The 21752-nt window shown below is 48.1% G+C and overlaps 1 protein-coding gene across 1 annotated transcript; it reads right to left on the minus strand.

Moving 5' to 3' along the window:
* Positions 1-738: 738 nt before the first annotated feature.
* Positions 739-21155, minus strand: LARP6 (La ribonucleoprotein 6, translational regulator). Its single transcript, XM_059180545.1, has 3 exons — positions 20852-21155; positions 6110-6320; positions 739-2262 (listed from the first exon to the last, which is right to left on the minus strand). The coding sequence occupies exons 1-3, from the start codon at positions 21049-21051 to the stop codon at positions 1195-1197; spliced, it is 1479 nt and encodes a 492-aa protein (XP_059036528.1). The 5' UTR covers positions 21052-21155; the 3' UTR covers positions 739-1194.
* Between the last annotated feature and the right edge of the window lie 597 nt (positions 21156-21752).

Genomic DNA, 21752 nt, shown 5'->3' on the forward strand with positions numbered 1-21752 from the left:
ATGGACGAATGTGTCTAGCAAAATGCCTAGCACATAGGAGGTGCCGAATAAATATTAGCACCTTCTGTGGTTGTTTCTTTTTTGAATGTGGATGGTGAGGTTCAGAGAGGCTGCGTCCCATCTGCTGCTTGGGAGTCTGGGCTCTGGAGCCGGACTGCCAGGTTCAAGCCAGCCCTCCTCATCTAGCCGTCAGGCCCGGACAAGTGAGTTAACCCGCTGGTTTCTTCCGTTGTACAATGGAGAGAATATCTGGACCTTTTTCGGGCGGTTCTGGGGGAACTTACATGAGATAATGTCTGGAAAACTCCAAGCATGTCTGTGGCCTCTAAGCAACGTTCAATAATGGTTCACGAATTTCACTCAACAGGACTGGTCTAAAACCCCCCAGACAGCAGGTGCACGAGCCAGCAGGAGCACATAAGCCACTGCTCTTTCCGCTATACCGGGCAGCTTCCCGGGACAAGGGACATTAACCAATGAAAAGGAAGCAGTCGGGGGACCACATCCGGACAGCTTGGTCTCTACTAAGCCACCCTGGCCCAGGTAGGATTCCAACTGTGCTGACCTCTTGGGCTGCTGGAGCCCCACAAGGAGAGCCCCAGGGTTGCCCTGGCTACATTCAAGACATGCGTCTCTGTTGGGCTCCTCAGGGCCTCCTGACTTAACACCCACAGCCTTATGAGACGGCACAGACCTTCATCAGGCCCCACCTGTGACTTGAAGAGCTAGCACTCCCAGTCAGTGTTTTATTATTTATTTACTTGACAGGAAACACACATTTGGTCCTGTGAGATACCATGCTACTGGCTGAACGAATGGCCATTACAGAAAAGAACTCCCATGGGCTCTCTGGAAGGCCCTGTGTGGCCTGCCGAGCACAGCTCGGTTGCTGCGGGGAAGAACTCTGCCGTGAAGAAGAGACCGGCGGCCCGACTGGCCCCGGGGAGCCTCCGTCCCGCAGCCCTGCAGGGCCGTGACATTCAGACACATTGGGCATCAGCAAAATAATGGTCATGCTGGTTGTTTTGAACTAGAAGATGTTCTTAAACCCACAGCATACCAGACAACTTATATACATTACAAATGTATAAATTAAGAGGTCTACATGTATACAAAATCTTCCAATGGGGACCTAATTGCATTCTATGCCATGCCAGGTATTTTGAGGGAGCCGATACGAAAAATAGAAGGTATTTATACACAGGCCCTGCCTCTCTCGTGTCCACCATGGAATCCCCGGGTGTTGTCAGGGCCCCTGGGCAGTCTCAGCACCCCCACGGGTAACCCGTCTGCCGTCTGCATCTTCCGGGACAGCAGAGGGCTCACGCCGGGGCTCCTCTCTGGGGTCCCCATCTCAGCCAGGCGGCGCCTCCGGACCCAGGGGCTGCCCGAGGGAGTGACGCTGCTGTCAGAGGAGTAGTCCATGCACTTGCGGAAGATCTCGGGGCTGGCGCCGCAGTTCAGCCGCCCCTCCTCGGCCAGCGGGGATTTTCTGGAAACGCCTTTGCGTTGAGCCAAGGGGCTGCTCCAGGGACTCGAGCACGGTGAGGCGTTCGGGCTCAGAAAGAGATTCTGGTGGCCGGAAGGGCTGAGCTTGTTGGCGGCCGCGTGCCGCCGGCCGGCCATGGGCGACGTGGGGTTGCTCTCGGGGTCGGAGGAGCTGTTGGCGGAAGACTCGTCCCCCATGTACTGCAGCTCCTCCACTCTCTTGTTCAGGGACCTGTTCGGGTGGCTGCTCGCGGCGGGCTCCTCGTCCTGGTTCTTGTCTTTGAGAGGTTTCTTTTTGGGTGGCTTCATGCCAATCAGGACGGCCTTCATGTTCTCCCTGCCCTGGGACTCTGTGCTCATGAACTCATGGGCTTTGATGGCCGCGTCCACCTCCTCAAACTCCACAATGGCACACTCCTGGGTCCCCACCTGGCTGTACCGGCTGCTGATCCTCCGGATATCGGGGGGCAGCTCCCTCCCAGGTTTGAGGATCCGCACCGACGAGATGACCCCGAAGGTCCCGAAGAGCTTGAGCAGGTGCTCCATGACCTTCTCCTGCACCCTCCCATTCTTTGGCGGGGCGGCCGGGGCCCACGGCTTGGGGGACAGGTGGAGATCGTAGACCAGGAGCATCTTGCTCGGGAGGTTCTCGTTGGGGAAGAGGGGTACGGGGGTGGTCCGCCTCACCTTCCGCTGGTCCTCATTCAGCTCCAGGCTCACCGAGTACTTCAAGGCGTGCGCCGTGGTTCTCCAGTCCCGGGTCAGGTGTTTCACCTGAAGAAGACAAAGCACATCTGGAATGGTACCCACCTGTCCTCGCCCACCTCCTGGGCTCTGTCATCTCTCTCCCTCCTTTCCTCACCCCCTGGAACGCTGGTGGCCAGCATCCTAGCTGGTGGGCTCGGGCATTCAAACATCTAGGGTGCGAATGCACACCCTTTCATGACGTCAAGCCAGGCAATGGTTTAGAGCAGTGCCGTCCGAGAGAACTTTCTGTGGGGATGGAGACAGTCCAGTGCATACACATTAAGTGGTTGAGGCCCTGCGACAAGGCTGTTAGACACCCAAGTCCAAGGCCCAACTCCGGCTGGCAGTAAGACTTGACATTTCCCAGGGTCTCAGGGTCTCAACAACCACATCTGTCAAACGGAGACGCTAATCGTGTCCCCCTCACAGGCTGTCACGAGGATCAAATGACTAAATCAACAGATACGTATCTACATGCAGACATACATGATACACCCACATACAAAACTCAGAACAGTGTCTAGCTCACAGCAAGTGCTCAGTAAGTATCATGTACTATCATTACTTCAAAGATTACGTGCCACCATTTAGACAGGATTCAGAGATTTTAAACATCCGAACATGTCTCTGAAGTCGTGTTTCTCTGTTTACGCATTTGATACACAGAAAGTTCTAAAAGATCTTTCATGTTCCACTGCAAAATCTCCTGAAAGTGATGTGGGCCGTTCTGACCTGGAATAAAATCCAAGTAGGGCCTCATGGAGAACGATGCAACAGTCCCTCCCTCCGTCCTCCTGCCCGGGTGGAAACTGCACTATATGAAGGCTATGTTTATATTGTAAAACAGTAATTTTCAAGAGGCCCACTTCCGCTGGAGGGAACGCTGGGGGAATGAGTCATCCCATTCCAAGGAAACAGTGGAGGTGGGTGGGGTAGGTAACCTGAGCCAGGAACAGCACGATCACTCTGAGTCCTCTGAGGCCAGGTCAACGCAGGCGCTGTGCAGAGGACCCCTGAGACCCAACAGAAGCTTCCCAGAACTCAAGATCGAAGGCTGGCTAACACTGGGCAGCCCAGGGCGGGGCGGGGCGGAGGGGGAAACCCCTTGCAGATCTCTCGGCAGAGGCAGAGGGGGTACTGTCCGCTCTAGCCCTGGTCTTGGGGTGGGAACCACAAGTTGCCTACACCCAGGACCAATGGGTTGATCTCCGTGATACACACCAAGGACAGAGGGTCAGCGAAGGTCCACGCAAAGGGTCAGACTACAGGTGAATGGAGTCCATCAGGGATCCAGCAAGGGGAGAGAAAGATGCTGACCAAAGATACCAGTGAGGAAGGGAGCATTCCGGAGAGGAAAGACAAAGTGAGTGCCAAAGCCTGAAGCCTGAACAAGGAGTGCTCAGGGGCAGGCTGGTGCTGCCTTACTCCAAGGGCTAGAGAAGCTCATGGAAGGCCACATGCAAGGGAGAGGAATGCGGGCACTGGCAAGAACCAGCACCCCTCCAGAGCCAGGAGCAGAGTCCGCTGGGAAATGCCGGTTAAGCCCGAGCGTCCTTGGGCACCATCTCAGACAAGGAGCCCGGAGGTGCTCTCCTAGTGCAATTAACTGGAAGAACTTCCTAAGATTCTCAGAAACTGCCATTTCACTGTTTGTCATATGTGTCTCCTATTATGATCAGTGGGAAAGCCTTAAGAATGGAAAGGGCCTTAGTTGTCATTTTGGAGGTGTTGGGGAGTCTGTGTGTAGTGCCATAGCGGCAGCTTCAACAGAAAAAAAAAGTCAGGCTGACTCTTAGGGCCCCTAGGGAAGAAATAAAGGGATGCCCACTGGCTTCTTTGTTTTGGGGTCCCCCACAAACACTTCCATGTGAGGGTGTACTCACCGTTCCCTGGACACGTGTGATATTGCGATGTACTATTTTGATAGGACTCAGGGATTTTAACATTCAAATACTTCTCTGAAGCAGCATTTCTGCATTTCTGCATTTGACACAAAAGATCTTCTGAAAGATCTTTCGTATTTCAACACAGCAGCTCCTGAAACTGGTGTCGACGGTTTCAGCTTGGAATCAAACCCAACTTGAGGCCTCACGGAGAATGATGGAACAGTCCCTCTCTAACAAATATATCCACTGTTCTGTGTCCCCCTTCCCTGCACGGAGCTGCTGGAACCCTGGCAGTTCCTCCAGGACAACAGCACTAGGAGAAGCTTTTATTCTAATGAGGCAATTCTGGGCCGGCTGCCTGGTGGCTCCTGGTTGAGGGCCTGTCACCAGAAAGACCAAGCCATGGTTAGAAGCTTGGAATTTTCAGGGAAGGGAGAGGGGCAGGAAACTGAGTTAATGTTTGATTGTGCCTCCATGAGGAAGCCTCCATAAAAATCCCAATACCACAGGCTTCAGAGCATTTCCAGATTGATGACTGTATCCACGTACAGGGAGGGCGACACACCCCAACTCTGAAGGGACAGGAGCTCCCGCACCAGGGCCTCGTTCTGCAGATCTCTTCAGCTGGCTGTTGGTCTATATCCTTTATCACAGCCTTTATTAAACTGGCCAACCTAAGCAAGGGTTTCCCTGAGTTCTGTGATCTCTTTCGGCAAACAATCAAATCCAAGGGGGAGGAAGTGATGGGAACCTGTGACTTTTAGCCACGTTGGACAGGAGCTGTGGGTGACCTGGGGGCCTCCTGTTGGCCACTGGCTCCTGAACTGGGGCGGTCCTGTGGGACTAACCCTTAACCTATAGGATCAGATGCTAGCTCCCGGTAGATGCAGAACATGAAGAGCCCCTTCCCTTCTCCTGTACCCTGAAAACTCCTACTCGTCTTCCAAGATCCTATTTCAATGTCACTACTTCTAGAAAGACTTCTCCATCATCCAGGCAGGGTAACTGGCTCTGATGAACACGACTTTGCGCTTTCACTGCCCGAGGTCATCGTTCAGCCCTGCACTGAGCTCTTCCCTTCACTGGACTTTGCAAGGGCAGGGGAAATACCACCTTTGTGCCATCTATCCTGTGCCCACCGCAGCAGTCAGGGTGCAGGATGGATAGGTTTGGTGACTGGATAAAAGGACAGAGCCCACGAGGAGAGGACAGACCATAGCAGCAGGTGAGGCAGGGAACAGCCCCAGGGAGAAAGCTCTCCTCCAGGGCTCTCTGGCAGAACGCACAGGCAGCCTGGCCGGGACCCAGCTGTTACATATCCCGTTATGCAACAGGCCATGCCGTGCTTTTCCATTCTAGTAAATACACGTCCCCCACAGGAGACATGGAGTTCTTACTCCAGCTCGTCTGTCCACGCTCTGAGACGGAGGAAATTCACACAATAGGCCAGCTGCAGGGTCTGCTGCCTACATGGTTACAATCGGGCGCCCCACGTCGCCACACTGATGAGAGGTTGGTCTTACACGGCAATGGCTGCCGGAGTCTGGAAGGCGGTCATCCCTCTAAGTCCAAGGTGCTCCTCCTTCTTCTTATTTATTCAACTGGGCAAGGGAAGAGCCTGTGTATTGCACAGTTGCAAGGCCAGGAGGTGTCTGTAAAGGCGACTGAGTCCTTATGTCCTGGCACAGCGTTCTCTTGGCCACCCACTCGCCTGGCAAGAGTGCCTGAACTTTGCTCAGAACAAGCACTATTATTTCCTAAACGCCACCCGCAGACATCTGTCCCAGCACCCGGGCCTCTTTCGATACTGTGGGAAGATGGTCTTTGTAGCGATCCTAAACCCATTCTGGATCACTTTTCTCTATTTCAGGCCCCACAGCGGGGGAGCGGTGGGGGGGATCGCTAATCACCAGCTATCAAAAAATATTTACAACTGCAACCCCCACCCCCCGAAATCCTCGAGTCAGCTCGTGAGAAGGAAGCCTTACCTTTTTGAAGGATGTGAGAAGCTTGACGCTCACATACCCCAGCTTGTTCCTCCGCACATGCTTGAGCAGGAAGGCATCCTTCTCTAAGTTTTCATCAGAAAAGTAGAATTCGATCTGGTCCACCAGCTTCCTGATTAACTCCTGGTCCGGGGGCTTCCACTCCTGCTCGCCGTCCTCACGCTCGTTCTCGCCCCCACTCGTCGTGGCGCCACTGGGACCAGAAGGAGACGCCGGGGGTTACAAGCTGAGTTGTTGTCCTCCACACCCCTTTACCCCAAATTTCGTACGTTGACATTCCAAAGCCCTGTATGTCAGAATGTGACCTTCCTGGCAATAGGGCTTTGCAGATGTAATCAGTAAAAGACAAGGTCACACCAGGGTGGGGTGGGGGGGTCCCTAGTCCAGTGTGGCTGGTGTCTTATAAACAGGGAAATCTGGAGGCACAAGCACACCGGGAGAATGCCATGTGAAGGTGAAGGCAGAGATCAGGGTGAGGCAGCAGAACCCAGGAACATCAAGAATTGCCAGCAAACCACCAGAAGCCAGGGGAGTGGCCGGGACCCACCCGTTCCCAGACCCTGGGAAGGGAGAGCTCTTCAGACACCTTGATGTCTGACTTGTGGTCTCCGGAACCATGAGGCAATCAGTTCTGGGGTTCTAAGCCAGCCAGTTCGTGATAGTTTGTTTCTGCCGCCCTAGGAAACGGCACTGGAACACATGTGAAGTGGGCTCCTCAGAGGTCATGATCACCTGGCCCCACGGGGCTGGCTTTTGCCCAGTGGGCAAAGAAATCAAGCTTCTGTTTTTAACATGGGCAGAGGGTCATTCAAGTAACAACACCTTCTACTAACATTCGTGTGCTGCTGTGCCACAGAGAGGATGCTTCCCACATTCCCTTCTTATTCTTCCCTCCCTCACCCCACCCTGATTTCTAGAAGATAATTTAGCAGAGTAATTAAGAGTCCCAATCCCAGAGGTAGCCCACGTAGGTTCGAATCCTGCCGCTACCATTTAGTAACTGAGTCAGCTCAGGGGAGGAGCTGCCCTGCTATACCTCAGTCCTGTCATCTGTATATTGGAATGATGAGAGTCACTCTCCTGACAGGGTGGTCAGAAGATTAAATGAACTAATGCATAGAAATGCCCACCCAGGTGCCTGGCATGCCCTTGGAACCCGGGAGGTGGCAGGTAGGTGCGTTTATCCCACAGATCTAGGATTGACTAAAACTCAAATTTTCTGTCTCCAAAGCCAGCACACATAATACTTTCCACATTTTGTTGGGACTCTGCCCCAGAATCTGGAAAATATCCCACTCAGCAGGGCCTTCTAAATGAAACCCATACCCACCAGCCGCTCCGGCTGAACAGACTGCCTCCCCCTCTCCCTGAGAATATTAGGATATGAGAACAAGCCAAAGAATTTCTGAGCGAAGCTTCTTTAGGAAGGCAAATATTTCACCAAGGAATGACAAAAACTTCAAAATCATAAACATTCAGGGACTCTGTGAAGATCTGCGTCAGAGTTGACACTACTAATTAGAATCTCTTGAAGGTAAGTTCTCTCTGGCATATTTAATGACCAAATTGAATTAAGTATTATACAATATCAAAAATATCTTATTCAAGAAAAAGGGTTGGCTAAAAATTACTTTCAGAAGAAAACATTACTGCTTTCCTACATGGCAGCTTATAACACGACGATCAGACCCAGAGTCTCCATGAACATGTGCTGAGTAGAGAGAGTATTTCCGAAGATGGATGCAGACACCTAGTCCATCTGAAGCATTCTGGGCACTTCTACTCTGTTGGGAAAACCTGCCTGGCTCCCCAGAGGGTGGCTCATTCAGTTGGGCTTCTGCCTTCGGCTCAGGTCATGATCTCAGGGTCCTGGGATCGAGCCCCGCATCGGGCTCCCACAGGGAGTCTGCTTCTCCCTCTTTCTCTCCCTCAGCCCCTCACCTCCACTCGTGCTCTCTCTCTTGCTCTTCTCTCTCCCTCTCTAATAAATAAATAAATAATCTTTAAAAAAAATAAAAAGAAGCAAGCAGTTAACATTTCCCTTGGACTGGCATTAAGCCCTTAAATAAAATAATCGAAAAAGGTGTAAGGGGGCTCAGAATGTAAAAGTCAACTATTACTGAGATAGTTTAAAGCTGGAAAAGGTACGTACATGTAGGTCCTTCAACTCCAGCAAAATTTTCACTGACTCTTAACCAACCCCCCACCAAAAAACAAACAAACAACAACAAAAAAACCCAACTGTGGAGGAGTCAAGATGAGAATAAAAATGGAATATTTTGGCAGGAGAGAAAATACTAAATAAATCTGTCTCCCGATTTTTCAAATACAGAAATTATAATTTTAGCATAAAAGTAGGCGTTGGTTGATTTTAAAATGAAGAGTTTAGTTATTTGCCTACAGACAGTCTGGAAATGTTTTTGAAATACCACACCAATGTCCCAAGACAAATGTATACCGATTGGGGGGAAAAAATGGTATGAGAGACTAACTTTAAAAGTATGTTTTTTCAAAAGTCTTTTAAAAATGAGGTGGCAAACCAAGGAAATATATGGAGGTAGCCTATAAGATAAAACAGGTCAAAAGCAACTTAAACATTAGACAAACTGAATATTTTAGAAGTTTCTAGAAGATAGCTGTGATAGCCATTAGTCAGATTCACCCAACATCTAATAGCAAACTCTTTGTCACTTGCCTCCCTTTATTATGGAGGCTATAAAAACAACAAAACAACAACAAAAACAAAGCAAAAAACCAACCTAAATATATACTTTCTCAGCCTCGGTTACAGGTAATAGCTATTTGTCATGGCATGGCCAATAAAACACAAGTGAAAATCTTTTGGCCCTCCTCTTCCCTTTTTATGTTTTGAGTGTGGATGTGATGGTTGGAGCTGTAGCCGCTATTTTACCACCATAAGAAAAAGGCCAGGAGAATTAGGTTGGTCTGATTTATTGATATTATTGGCTCTGGTATTATTTAGTTGCTGAACCAATTCCTCTACCTACGTACCTGCAGATTTCTGATTACATGAGAAAGATAAAATCCATTTGGTTAATTTACTTAATGGCTGGGTCTTCTGTTATTTACAAACAAATACTATACAGTAATACTGCATTGAGAAAAGTGGTCCTTTGGGGCAGCTGGGTGGCTCAGTGGGTTAAGCCTCTGCCTTCGACTCAGGTCATGATCCCAGAGTCCTGGGATAGAGCCCATTGGGCTCTCTGCTCAGCCCTGCCTGCCCCTCTGCTACTTGGGATCTCTCTCTCTGTCAAATAAATAAATAAAATCTTAAAAAAGAAAGAAAGAAAAGCGGTCCTTAAAACAAAGGAAAAGTGGAATAAATCAATGGAATGATTCAATGGAATGAAAAAGGAGAATCAAGATGGACAACACAGATTTTCTCTTTATTAGAGAAAGCTTATCCCCTAACTAGTAGTTAAAATGGACAGGTTGGATACATCAGATAAACTAACCTCAAATGCATGGGGAGGTCTAAGCCCCACTGACAAGGATGAGAATAAACAGGAGGAGCTGCAGTTAGGTGTGGGATAATGACCAGTGAAGAGTTTTGAGTGGACTCAGGTATTGGCAAAATATGTCTAACTTAGTACGACTAGTACTAAGTATCGCAGAGGCGACCAGACCGTCAAAGGGACCCACAGCCTAGTAAATCTTACTCCCCAACTAAAGTCGTTGTCGCTGTTGGAAGAAGTGAATGCACAAACGAAACACAGTAGAAGGATGGGGATGTAACTTCTCAATTTCTCCAGTGCCCATTCCAGAGTGTCCCGTTCTTCCCAAGGTCTGCCATGGGAAGCCCTTCCTCCCTGCAGATGACTTTATCTCCAACTTGACTGAGAAAAGCAACCAGATTTGCCTAGAGCTCCCTTGTGCATACCCTCCCTCCCCGCAAACTCGTTCTGTATGTCTGGGCCTCTGCCAAAGCCTCCATTGGCCGTATCCAGGGGCCTTTGCTCCACCTTGGCCATCTGGTCCCCGCTGCAGGATGGGGCAATGGACCACTTCCTTCTCAGTACTCCTCCCGCTAGGCCTTGCTCTTTTCTGATTTTTCTCCCCCATTTAACTGTCCTTCTAGTCTACTCACTCTGCTCCCATTTCTCCAAAGATCTATCCTTGATTCTTTGTCCCCGGGTGGCCTCCCACTTTGGCCCCTGGATAGCTCATCCAAGTCAGATTTGCCTCCTCCCACCCCTCCACCCTCCTCTTCCTCCTGGGCCCCCATCCTAAATTCCTAAGTGCCTGCCCGATGCTTGCTTAGAAAGTCCTAGCACTCCAAATCCAGTATGCCCAGAACTGAACATCACCTTCTGCAGAGCTGGGGAGTACTGAAGAAGCCTAGGTCTGCTGAGGGACATTCCATCTGGGAAACGCCTCTTCTTTTCATAGTCTTGCAGTAAGCAATCCACACTGTGTTGGGGGCAGGGGGAGGGGGAGTGGGGTGGGGCGCACAACTCTGCACCAGTTCTTTGCACCCAGTGAGCAGACAGGCAGGTAGCCAGATTCCAGAGCAGGTGGGCAGTCCTGGGGAGGTGAAATAATCCCCTATATAAGTGTAGGGGTGAGCTTCCTGTCCCCTAGGACCCTCTCTCTGCATGGGTGCTGTCAGCAGCAACTGTGCATCTCCAAAGGGGGATCTTGGAAGATAGGCAAGGCCCTTTTGCATATCTGGAAGCACTCTGCCTTGTCTCCTGGTTCCTGCAACAGCCTTTGAATGAAAAAGACCCTGTATCCTTTACGAACATCAAAGAAGTTTATATCCCTTAAATATGAACGTTGGTAACTGTTGGTAACTGTCCTGTAAAGACTATGTATCTTTCCTCTCAAACTGCCCCAGTAACTACTTTCCCTATTCACTCTTCTTTGCATTTAGACTCAAAACCCCAGATGCGTCTTTTAGCCCTCTCTTTTGCCCCCACACCGAGCCAATTATCAAGTGCTGATTTTATTCTGCAGTGTCTCCCATCTGTTCTCTTTTCCATTCCAACTGTCCTCATTACTTCTCCCTTGGACACTATTAATAGTTCATCAAAAATGAATCTTAAACATTAAAATAATACATACACGGAGCAAAAAAATAAAACAAAATAGCACTTAACTTAAAAAGAAAGCAATGAGGGGCACCCGAGTGGCTCAGTTGTTAAGCATCTGGCTTCAGTTCAGGTCATGATCCCAGGGTCCTGGGATCAAGCCCTGCTTCTGGCTCCCTGCTCGGCAGAAAGCTTGCTTCTCCCTCTCCCACTCCCTCTCTGCTTGTGTTCCCTCTCTCACTGTGTCTCTCTCTGTCAAATAAGCAAATAAAATCTTAAAAAAAAAAAAAAAAAAAAAAGCAATGATTCCCCGTTCTACCTCTCCTCCCTAGAGACAACCTCTATTCAATCCTTTCATTCTTAGGAGAGTTGCCTGTGGTTCTATAAAAATGTTCATGATTCTATTTCTCACTTACCAATTTTCAACGTTCTCTATTCATTTCCTATTATATAAGGTGAGGACTTGGGTCACTCATCTCCCAAAGCCTCTTCTTCTAATTTTTTAGTATTTTATGTTATTTTTATTAGCCTTCTAATTGTTTTTAAAATAATACAGTTAAAATTCTCTCTTATTCCATCAATATTAGATGATATGTCTCGCTTCCTCCCTACCTTGATGTGCGTGTTATAACCCTACCTTCTTCCCCTTCCTTCCACTTCTAATCTTTCAAATTCTATCAGATGTACCTTCATTTTATTTTGTCATGGTTCATTATGCTTACATTCTATTCTGTAACTAATAGTCCATGTTTTGTTTTTAGATACTGAAAGTTGAAAGCCAATCCATTGTCTTTTATTTTTTTTTTAATCTTATTTTTTTTTAAAGATTTTTTATTTATCTATTTGTCAGAGAGAGAGAAAGAGCGAGAGCGCACAAGTAGGGAGAGCAGCAGGAGAGGGAGAAGCAGGCTCCCTGCTGAACAGGGAGCCCGATGTGGGGCTGGATCCCAGGACCCTGGGATCATGACCTGAGTTGAAGGCAGACACTTAACCGACTGAGCCACCCACGTGTCCCTACTGTCTTCAACTTTTATGACTACAAACATCACTCTGTGCAGGGCTAAGTCATTTGCTAAGATTACATTTCTTTCTTAGGGTCTTATTAGTTGACTGACCACTTGGATTGATCTGTCTCCTATCCTCTCTTTCATATTGTCTGTCTTTGCCCTTGTCTTTGATGTACATGGCAAGAGATTTCTTGACATTATCTTCTCATCTTTGTTGATGAGTTGCTCAATTTCAGAATTATGTACTCTGTAAGAACTCTTTTATGTCTTCAGAATATTTCTTTTTTTTTTTTTTTAAGATTTTATTTATTTATTTGTCAGAGAGAAAGAGAGAAAGCACAGGCAGAGTGGTAAGCAGAGTCAGAGGGAGAGGCAGGCTCCCTGCGGGGCAAGGAGCCCGATGTGGGACTCGATCCCAGGACGCTGAGATCATGACCTGAGCCGAAGGCAGCTGCTTAACCGAGCCACCCAGGCATCCCCAGAATATTTCTTTTAAAAAACATTCTATTCTTGTTTTGTGGATGCAATATAGTAAATTCTCTCTCGGATACTAACCAGAGTGTGTGTGTGTATAGACATATAAGTATACATAAATACATATCTTTGTTTCCAACAGCATCACCTCTATATCCTCTGGGATCAGTTTTCCACCTAATTTCATGTAATTGGTTTTCTTCATGTAACTGAGAATTCATCTTTTTCTTTATTAAAAAATTTTTAAACAAACTTACTTTAGAATAATTTCAGACTTACAGAAAAATTGTGAAAGTAGTACAGAGTTCCCATATATCCTACATCAGACTTCTGTATTTCATATTTTGCATTAGTATGGTACATTTAATGAATTGTTATCAATACATTATTATTAGCTAAAGTCCAGATTTCCAGACTATTAACTGAAGCCCAGATTATTCAGATTTCCTTAGTTTTTTTGTTTGTTTGTTTGTTTTGTTTTTTTTTTACCTACTGGCCTTTTTCTCTTTCAGGATCCCATTTAGGATTCTATATTAGATGTAGTCATCATGTCTCCCCAGGCTCCTCTTGGTGGAACAGTTTCTCAGGTTTTCTTTATTTTTAATGACCTTGACTGTGTTGAGCAGTCCTGGTCAGAGATGTTGTAGAACGTCCTTCATTTGGGATTTATCTGCTATTTTTTATGACTGATTAGATGGTGTGTCTGGGTTTTAAGGAAGAGGACGACAGAGGTAAATTTACATTCTCATCACATCATATCAAGGGGACTCTCAACATACCTAATCATTGTAATGTTGACCCAGGAGTGTTATCTGGTGTCTTCACTGTGAAGTTACTGCCTTTCCCCCCACCCTTCCTGCTGTGCACTTTGGAAGGGAGTACAGGGTCTACACTTAACAAGTAGGGAGTTGTGTTCCAACTGAAAAGCGAAGGTAGGTCTGGGTTGCTTTTCCTTGGTGGGTCGAGTAGGTTCCCTCCGCAGTAGTATACTGCCATTGCTTTTCTTCCTAGGTGGTTCTACAGACCTGGGGGTGGGGTGGGGAGGCTTCACTTGCAGGCAGACAGGCAGGTAACTACTAAATAGGGGCTTTATATGGAGGAGGATTTCCTCTGCAGGTACTAGCTCTACCTTAGCTGCCTGAGCTCATCGGTTAGTTCATTCAATTCCTTTAGAAAATAATTCTATTTCTTCTTTTTCTCCTTGAAAGTGAATAATATGTTGGTTGCTACTTTTCACGATCTGGCAATTGTTCTAAAGGCAGAACTTAAATCACCTCTCAGATAGCAGCATCCCTTTTAATCCCCGCATCCTTCACACATTTCCTAACCAGAATCTTTCTAGGGTTCGGTCTTCCCACCTCCTCCCACCTCCCCCCACTCCACTCCTGTTGTATTTTGGCTTAAGCCTCTTCCACTCTGTGCCTTATTACACATTTTGAAGAACAGCTATGTTCGTTCCTCTACTTTAATTCTAATACTAATGTTTTCTATTTTATTAAATAAAATCCAAAGTCCTTAGCTCTTCTTTCAGATTCATTTCCAATCTGGCAGTCACCAGCTTCTGAACACATTTCTGTCTATTTTCTTTCAGATCCTTTGCTCTAAAACAAAAGCAAGTGAAAGACGAATAGGTCCCTGTACGTGTTGCAAGGTTTCTGGACTCTATCGCTTGGTGCACGCTGTTTCATCTCCTTGAACGTCTGGCCTCCGTCTTTCAGGTCCAAATCCTAGCCATATACCAAGCTCCAACTCAAATGCAACACTCCCTGGAAGGAAATAACTTCAACCTCTCCTAACACTTGTCCGTACTTGTATCATAGCTACTATGTGCATATCTAGTTAATGCCCTGGACCCTCATCCCCTGGAGGGAAGGATTCACGTTGGTTTCTTTCATTCTGGCAACAACCCAGAGCCTCGCACATAGTAGGACTTTACAAAGCATCGCCAAGGTAAAGTGAATAGCTTCTGTAAGGGCAAATCCCACCTATCAGGATTCTCTGAGACAGGAAGTATGGTTACTGACAAATATGTCATGTGTGGCCTTTCAAGAGAGCTTTGAAAAAAAAATGTACATTTAAGTTTTATGTTTATATTATTGTTTCCTTTTAAATACATCATTGTAAATTGGGGATACTAATGTGTTGTTGTTTTTTTTTTTAATAGCTGTAAACCTGCTAGAAATGAAAACAAAGGGTAGAAATAAGGAGGTAACATTTCAAAACGGAGGACTGAGCTCCATGGGTCAGAGTTGAAATATTTATCATATTTGTAAATGATCTAGAGAAGAAGTATAGCATAAAATCTCCCGGATTGTCTTTCTCATGAAATATCAAGATAATCTGGAGATATTAACTGAATGGTCAATCAAATGTCATCGTATGAATAAAAATACCCAAAATAAAATGGTTGAATAATGAGCTCCTCATTGTCGTTTTCAACACAGAAAAGATTTCGTGGCCTCATCATCTATCCTTGCGCATGGTCTACTATGGTACTTTGGCTGCCAATACCAGGAAAATGGTGGACAGCAACCAGGTGGATATTGAACAGAAAAGAGAAAGCACCATTTATGAAAAACACCAGGTTCAGTACAATCTGCGTATAATCCCATTTGACTTGATTCTAGAAAAAGATAATGAATCTGAAAAGGTTCTAAAGGCAACCAAATTGATAATGCAATATAAGAACACAAGGACAGATTCAAAAGATAACGGTTTTTCAGAGAGACAACTTGGAAACATATATAAATATATGTAAATATATTTATATAAATATATAAATGTTGGAGATGTGCCCAACTTTGGAAAGGCATTATGGGAATAATTATATTTTGGATGCTACTAGCGGAGGTCCATGCTATGTCTGGGTGGCCCATGGGTTTTTATAGACTTATTACAGACATCATGACGCTCTTATCTTACCTGCTGTTCTAACATGCTATTCTGGCATAATTTCTAGGGCCTGGGAAAGGATCAAAAGCAGTGGGTGTCTTTACAGGTCTAAGTAACGGTTTGTGGTGTAAAGCAGAGATTATGTATGCGAAGTCCTTAGTTCCTCATCCAATAATAATACCAATAATAATCCAATAATACCAATAACTGGTATTAATAAACGGAGCCTTTCACTATGGTCACCCAGAACAGAGAAAAGATAGCTTGTGCAATGTCCCTGAAACATCATGGGGAGAAAGGAACCTAGATGTTTCTGTTTGTTAAATGAAGGTATGCTTCCATGATTTTATTATTCATGCTGACATTTAGTATTATAATTTTAAGTCATTTTTTACACATTGTAAGATAAAATGAGTAAATATGTTAATGCTGTTAAGAATCAAGACTGTCAGTGCAAAAGAACAAAAGAAGTACAACAAAAACCCTATAAGGTCAAATATGAATTAGAATCATCAATATAAACTTATTTTTTTTTAATGTATTTCCTAGCACTATTGAAAGGGCCTAAAACCAATGTTGCCCCAGTGGAAATTAGCACTCTTAATTCTAGGTCTTGGTTTCTAAATACCTTTCCACTAGTATTTGAAAAATACTAGCCACAGGGATTCCTGTGGAAATGGCTGGATCCCATGACCCAGGTAGGAAAACTACAAAGTAAGCCCAGAATATCTAGCATCACAAAGCAAGAAAGTGCTCAAAAGACTCAAGGGCATGTTCTAAAAGGCTATATACTGAAGCCAATCTGAAAGGCTTTCACTACTGAATCAGGGACATTGTAAACATCAAAAATAATGATTGTAACCAATTTTTTAAAAATGAATAACAAAAGTCCATGAATCGAGGAGGGCCGAAAGGAGGGCTCTAATTTAAATTATTTGATGTGACGATTACACCCACTCCTCTCTTTGAAAACTGGTCATTAAGCATTTATTTTTTTTTTTTTTTTTTTTTTTAAAGATTTTATTTATTTATTTGACAGAGAGAAATCACAAGTAGATGGAGAGGCAAGCAGAGAGAGAGAGAGGGAAGCAGGCTCCCCGCTGAGCAGAGAGCCCGATGCGGGGCTCGATCCCAGGACCCTGAGACCATGACCTGAGCTGAAGCAGCGGCTTAACCCACTGAGCCACCCAGGCGCCCCGGTCATTAAGCATTTATGTTGCCTCCTTAGAAGGGATTCTTGTTCAGACCCAGATGATGAGGCAAAGCTCTCTTACATACAGGAATGCCAGCTAATCAATGTACAAAGGATAATGAAATTAGAAAATCACCAATCTGTAATTCCCGAAGAACTGACTCAGGCAAGGATCACCAGTGGATGCTAAAACCATTAGGTAAAAGGCCTCAGTGAAAGAATATTCGCAGGACACCCACATATCACTTGTTAATTGTAAGGGGGAGAGACATACCCTCACAATGGCGAGATCATCTTAGTCAAGTGGTCAAATTAGAGCACCACTTTGGTGAAAGCCACCTGCGGTGATGCAGCAAAAAGTCTGTGGCATTGCCCTGAGGTGTTCTTGCCAAAATGTTGAATCCGAATTGAATCAAGCCCTTAGTCTACCTTCCGACTGACAGGAAACACAGGGTACAAAGGAGCAAGTTAAACTAGACGATCAGAACAAAATCAGACCAATTCCAACTGGGAAACATTCAACAAGACATCTGGCCTCTTCTTTCAAAATAGCAACGCATTTAAAGAAAAAAAAAGTGTGAATGTTCTAGATTAAAAGATTCTGAAGAGACATAACAGGCAAACAGCACCACCTGGACTGGATTCTGGTTGGAGGGGGAGAAAGAAACATGTATAAAATACAATGTGGGATGCTTGGGGCAGGGGGAGACCCAAATATGGAACTTGGCTATAAGATCATTTTAGGGATTAAACTACGGAATCATTGTTAATTCTCTTAATTGCAATAATAGTATATGGTTTTACAGGAAGTGGTCATTAGTAAGAGCTCTCAAAGTGCTGAGGGTACAGTAAGTCTTGTGTGTATTTTCAGTCGGTTCAGAGAAAACCGCCCATAAGTCTATCAAACAAATAGGGCAAAATACTAACAACTGTTAAATCCAGGCAGTAGATATACCAATGCTCACAATACTACCCTTCCACATTTTATGTTTGAAATTTTTATTTCGAAAAGGTGAGAATAAAAAGAAAGTCACCTTTTTGGTGAGAGAGGTGTGGGGAGAAGACTAAAGAACATTTTTCTTATTTCCACGTGTTGCTGGGACCCCAGGGTAAGGCCAAGTAGTGGGCTGAGTACAGGTGGTAGAGCGAGGACCAAGGTGAGGTCACGGGCTTCAAGGATCTCACTATCTTGTTGCGTGAAAACTACGCAAATACTTCAACCCAATGGCACGATGCAATGGCAGAGACATGCATTCGTTCAACAAATACTCAGGAGCACCCACTCTATACCAGGTGCTGGGGATACAATGAAAGCAAGGCAAGCATGGCCCCCAAATCCATGGTGCTCACATTCTTGTGAGGGAGACAGAACTACACGATTACAGCCGAGGTTAATGCTGGGTGTAAATCGTGCAGAGCACTATGGCAACTCCAAGGACGGGAAACAAACAGCTTTGGAGTGGGGACTGGGGTTTGGGGGGACAAAGAAGTGAAGTGTTTTTGTTGTTTTAGTTTCAGGGGTAGAATTTAATGATTTATCAGGTGCTTAGAACATCCAGTGCTCATTCCATCATGTGCCCACTCAGCCGGCACCCAGTTCCCCTATCTCCCACCACCTCCCCTCCAGCAACCTTCCATTTGTTTCCTAGAGTTCAGCATCTCTTATGGTTTGTCTCCCTCTCAATTATCATCTTATTTTACTTTTCCTTCCCTTCCCCATGTTCATAGGTTTTGTTTCTTAAATTCCACCTAGGACTGGAATCATAGGGTATTTGTCTTTGTCTGACTGACTGATTTCACTGAGCATATCCTCTTGTTCCATCCACATCATTGCAAATGGCCAAAATTTCATTCTTTCTGATGGCTGAGTAATATGCCACAGCATATATACACACCACATCTTCCTTATCCGTTCCTCTGTCAACAGACATCTGGGCTCTTGCCGTAGTTTGGCTATAGTGGACACTACAGGTATAAACATTGGGGTGCACGTGCCCCTTCGAATCATTAGGTTTGTATCCTTTGGAGAAATACCTAGTAGGCACAGTGAAGTTTTAAGGCTGACTAGAGATTGATCAGGCAATCAGAGAGACCCGGAGGAGGGAGAGTAAAGGCGTGCAGACTGCAGACACAAAACTGTACCCTATTTTCTGGAATCTAGAGGGGTTAGTGCTGAGGGAGCACAAATTACTGAGACAGCCAGGAAAGGAGCCATAGGCCAAGGGGATGAGGTGGGTGGGTGCCACATTTCAACAAACAGGAACTTGGGCTTTCTCCTGAAGGCTCTGGAAACTGAGAAATGGCCCCATGGGGCAGGGGCAGTTGCTGTGCCAGGCCGGCCCAAACAGGGGGACAGCACGGATCCTGTCCTCGGTTGCATTCTCCTGCTCTGGATGTCTGCCTACTGGGCTCTGTCAGCTCCACTACCCAGAAGAGCTTCCAGGGATTTTCTGGGGTCAGCTCTCTGCCAGTGGGCAGCAGGAAATGCTTCAACTCGAAAGCTCCATGAGACTCCAGTCCCTGGAGTTGGGAAGGAAGGGTGGCTCTGGAGAGAGAGTATGGGGGGTGGGGGCAAGAAGCCCACCCAAATGAGGATCATGTTCTCCTACTCTCCACAGGGGGCTCTTTCCAGGCTCAAGAAATAAGTAGGGCTTTAATGCCTGCTAATGGTGCGATCCCAAAACTTAGTCCCAGTATAGGGGGGAGCTCTTCGCCACAGTCACAGGCAAATGAAATCAGAAACATCAGGCACTCTGAGCTCCTTTACATAACCTCTGAAATTTTTTGTCTAGGTGGCCGCCTTCCCCTGGAGATTGAGATGTCAGTAACTATGGACCAATTATTTTTATTCTCAGCATGGAGCTGAACCAATGCGTGAGTGAATGAATCAGGTTTTACAGTATATAGAGGGCTGACGGATTTACTGTAGCTTCTGTATCATCTGCTCATAATTTGGTGTTTCTGCTTTCAACTCTGGTGCTGGACTTTCCTCCTTGGATCCCTCTGTCTTCACTGAGCTGTTCTGAATCTCTGGGTACCTACCTCCAGACCTCTTCCACTGGGGAAGGGTCAGCCAAGGATGGGGAAGGGCTCCCATCCCAGTATCCTGACGCCCTTCAGTTGAGCATTCTGCCAATGAAGTAAACATCCGCCTGCCAGGGAATGACCCTGCAGAGCCCTGACAACTGAAAACATGTGCCCAAACCCTGAAGAAAGAGGGTTCATAGGAAGTTCCTGTGGGCACTTCTGGGAATTCTACCATTGCTCTACTCTGCGGGCTAGGGATACTCCATACTCTTATGTCCTTTCAACCACAGGAAGGAAACCACAGACCCCAAAGGTGCTGGCGTTGGTGGACACAAGTCCAAGGTCTCCGGCTGATGAAAGACTCAGGGCCCAAAGGCACGGTTAGACAGGTGGCTTCCTGTGCCCTAACAGCTCCACACTGCCCATCACTCAGGAACCCAACTAGCAAGGCAGCAAGATGATGATGCAAGCATAGAAGTCAGGTGGGGGAAGCTGCGTGAAAATGGGAATCCCCGGCCCGCGAGGATGCAAGCAACAAGACTTGAGCTGATTCCAAATCAGAGCAGGAGAGCTCTCCGCACCACGAAATCGCTCCTCGGATGCCCCAGCAGCAAGTGTCAGCTGGGCCTGGGCTGCCTCCACCCATTTGGGCTGACAAGGGGACAGGAGGAAGGAGGCAGTGAAGGCTCGGTGGGGCCCGTCTCAAGGGGAGGTGGGCCGGTCTCGGAGCGGAGGACCCGGCCGGGATCGGCTTTGGGGAAGGTCCCGGGGGAGCGCGCGCCCGGAGAGCCTCCTCCGGGGGGAATAAGATGGCCAGGATGGCCCAGGAAGGAATTCCTCCCGGGTCCCAGGGCATGTCCCCGTCCAGGCCCCTCAGAGCCCCGCCGCCAGCCCCGGGAGCTCAGCTCGGGCGACACCAGCCACCGCCGAAAGCAGGTTCTGCCCCCGGGAGGACGCCCGGAGCAGCGGCCCCGAGCCGGGGCTGCCCCGAGCGGCTCCGCCCGCGGAGTTGTCCCCGCGCTCCCGCTCGGCCGGGACCCGGGGCGGGCTCCCCTCGGCCGGGCCGCGCCGCCGCGCCTACCTGTGCCCGCGGCTCGGCTCCTCCTCGCTGGCGCTGCCCCAACCGGGGCTCAGGTACCGGGCCGGGTCCCCCGCGCCGCGCGCCTCCGCCCCCTCCTCGTCGTCCTCCGGCTCCTCCACGTCTTCGGCCTCCTGGATGGCGACGCGGATCTGCACCGCGGTCTCGGGCCCGGGCAGCGCCTCCTCGCCGGCCTGGGCCATGGCTCGCGAGCCGGCCGGGAACGCGGCGCCGCGGCTGCCCGCGCCCCGAGGCCCAGCCAGCCGGGCGGCGGCGACTGCGACGAGGGGGCGGGGGCGCGGCGAGCGCGCCCGGGAGGGGACGGGGGTCGCGGTGCCCCGCCCCGCGCCGCCGCCGCCAGCGCTGCCACCGCCCGGGCAGCCAGCCGCCAGTCGCGCGCCAGAGCGGGCGGGGCCGCGGCGGGGGAGGGCTACTTCCTCCGCGGGCCCCGCGCACCGCGCGTCCCGCAGAGATGCGTCCGACACCCCGCGCCTCCCGGGCTGTCCGCGGTTCGCTTCTCCTACCCGCCCGGCTCCACACGGCCCCTGGGAGCGGAGAGGGGAGGGCGCGCCCCATCTCTAACTTATCAGTGTGCGAAGGCCTGGGCGGGTGGCAGGCACGGACAGCACCTTAAGGGGCTTCTGTGCCTCCCGGTGTGTCCCCTACGGACCTGCCAAGACGACCTCAATCTCCACCGTTAGTGTCCTTGGTACAACCAAACTGAGAGTGTGCGCCCTGTGACGGACTTGGTTCCTGCCATGCCCTAAACCCGTGGTTCTCAAAAGTGTGGTCCCCAGACCAGCAACCCCAGCCCTACCTGGAAACTTGTAAGAAACGCGCATTCTCAGGGCCCTACCAGATCTCCCCAATCAAGATCTAGGATTCTGAACTTCGTGTTTTAACA

This window comes from Mustela lutreola, chromosome 7, assembly GCF_030435805.1.
Source record: "Mustela lutreola isolate mMusLut2 chromosome 7, mMusLut2.pri, whole genome shotgun sequence".
Lineage (NCBI taxonomy): Eukaryota > Metazoa > Chordata > Mammalia > Carnivora > Mustelidae > Mustela > Mustela lutreola.

Bases quoted from the DNA above. Each gene is read 5' to 3' on its own strand.
- LARP6 (XM_059180545.1), bottom strand. From the start codon at position 21,051: ATGGCCCAGGCCGGCGAGGAGGCGCTGCCCGGGCCCGAGACCGCGGTG. The intron at 6,321-20,851 runs GTAGGCGCGGCG...TTCTGGTCCCAG, and splicing joins GAGCCGAGCCGCGGGCACAG to TGGCGCCACGACGAGTGGGG. The intron at 2,263-6,109 runs GTAAGGCTTCCT...TGTCTTCTTCAG, and splicing joins TTCTCACATCCTTCAAAAAG to GTGAAACACCTGACCCGGGA.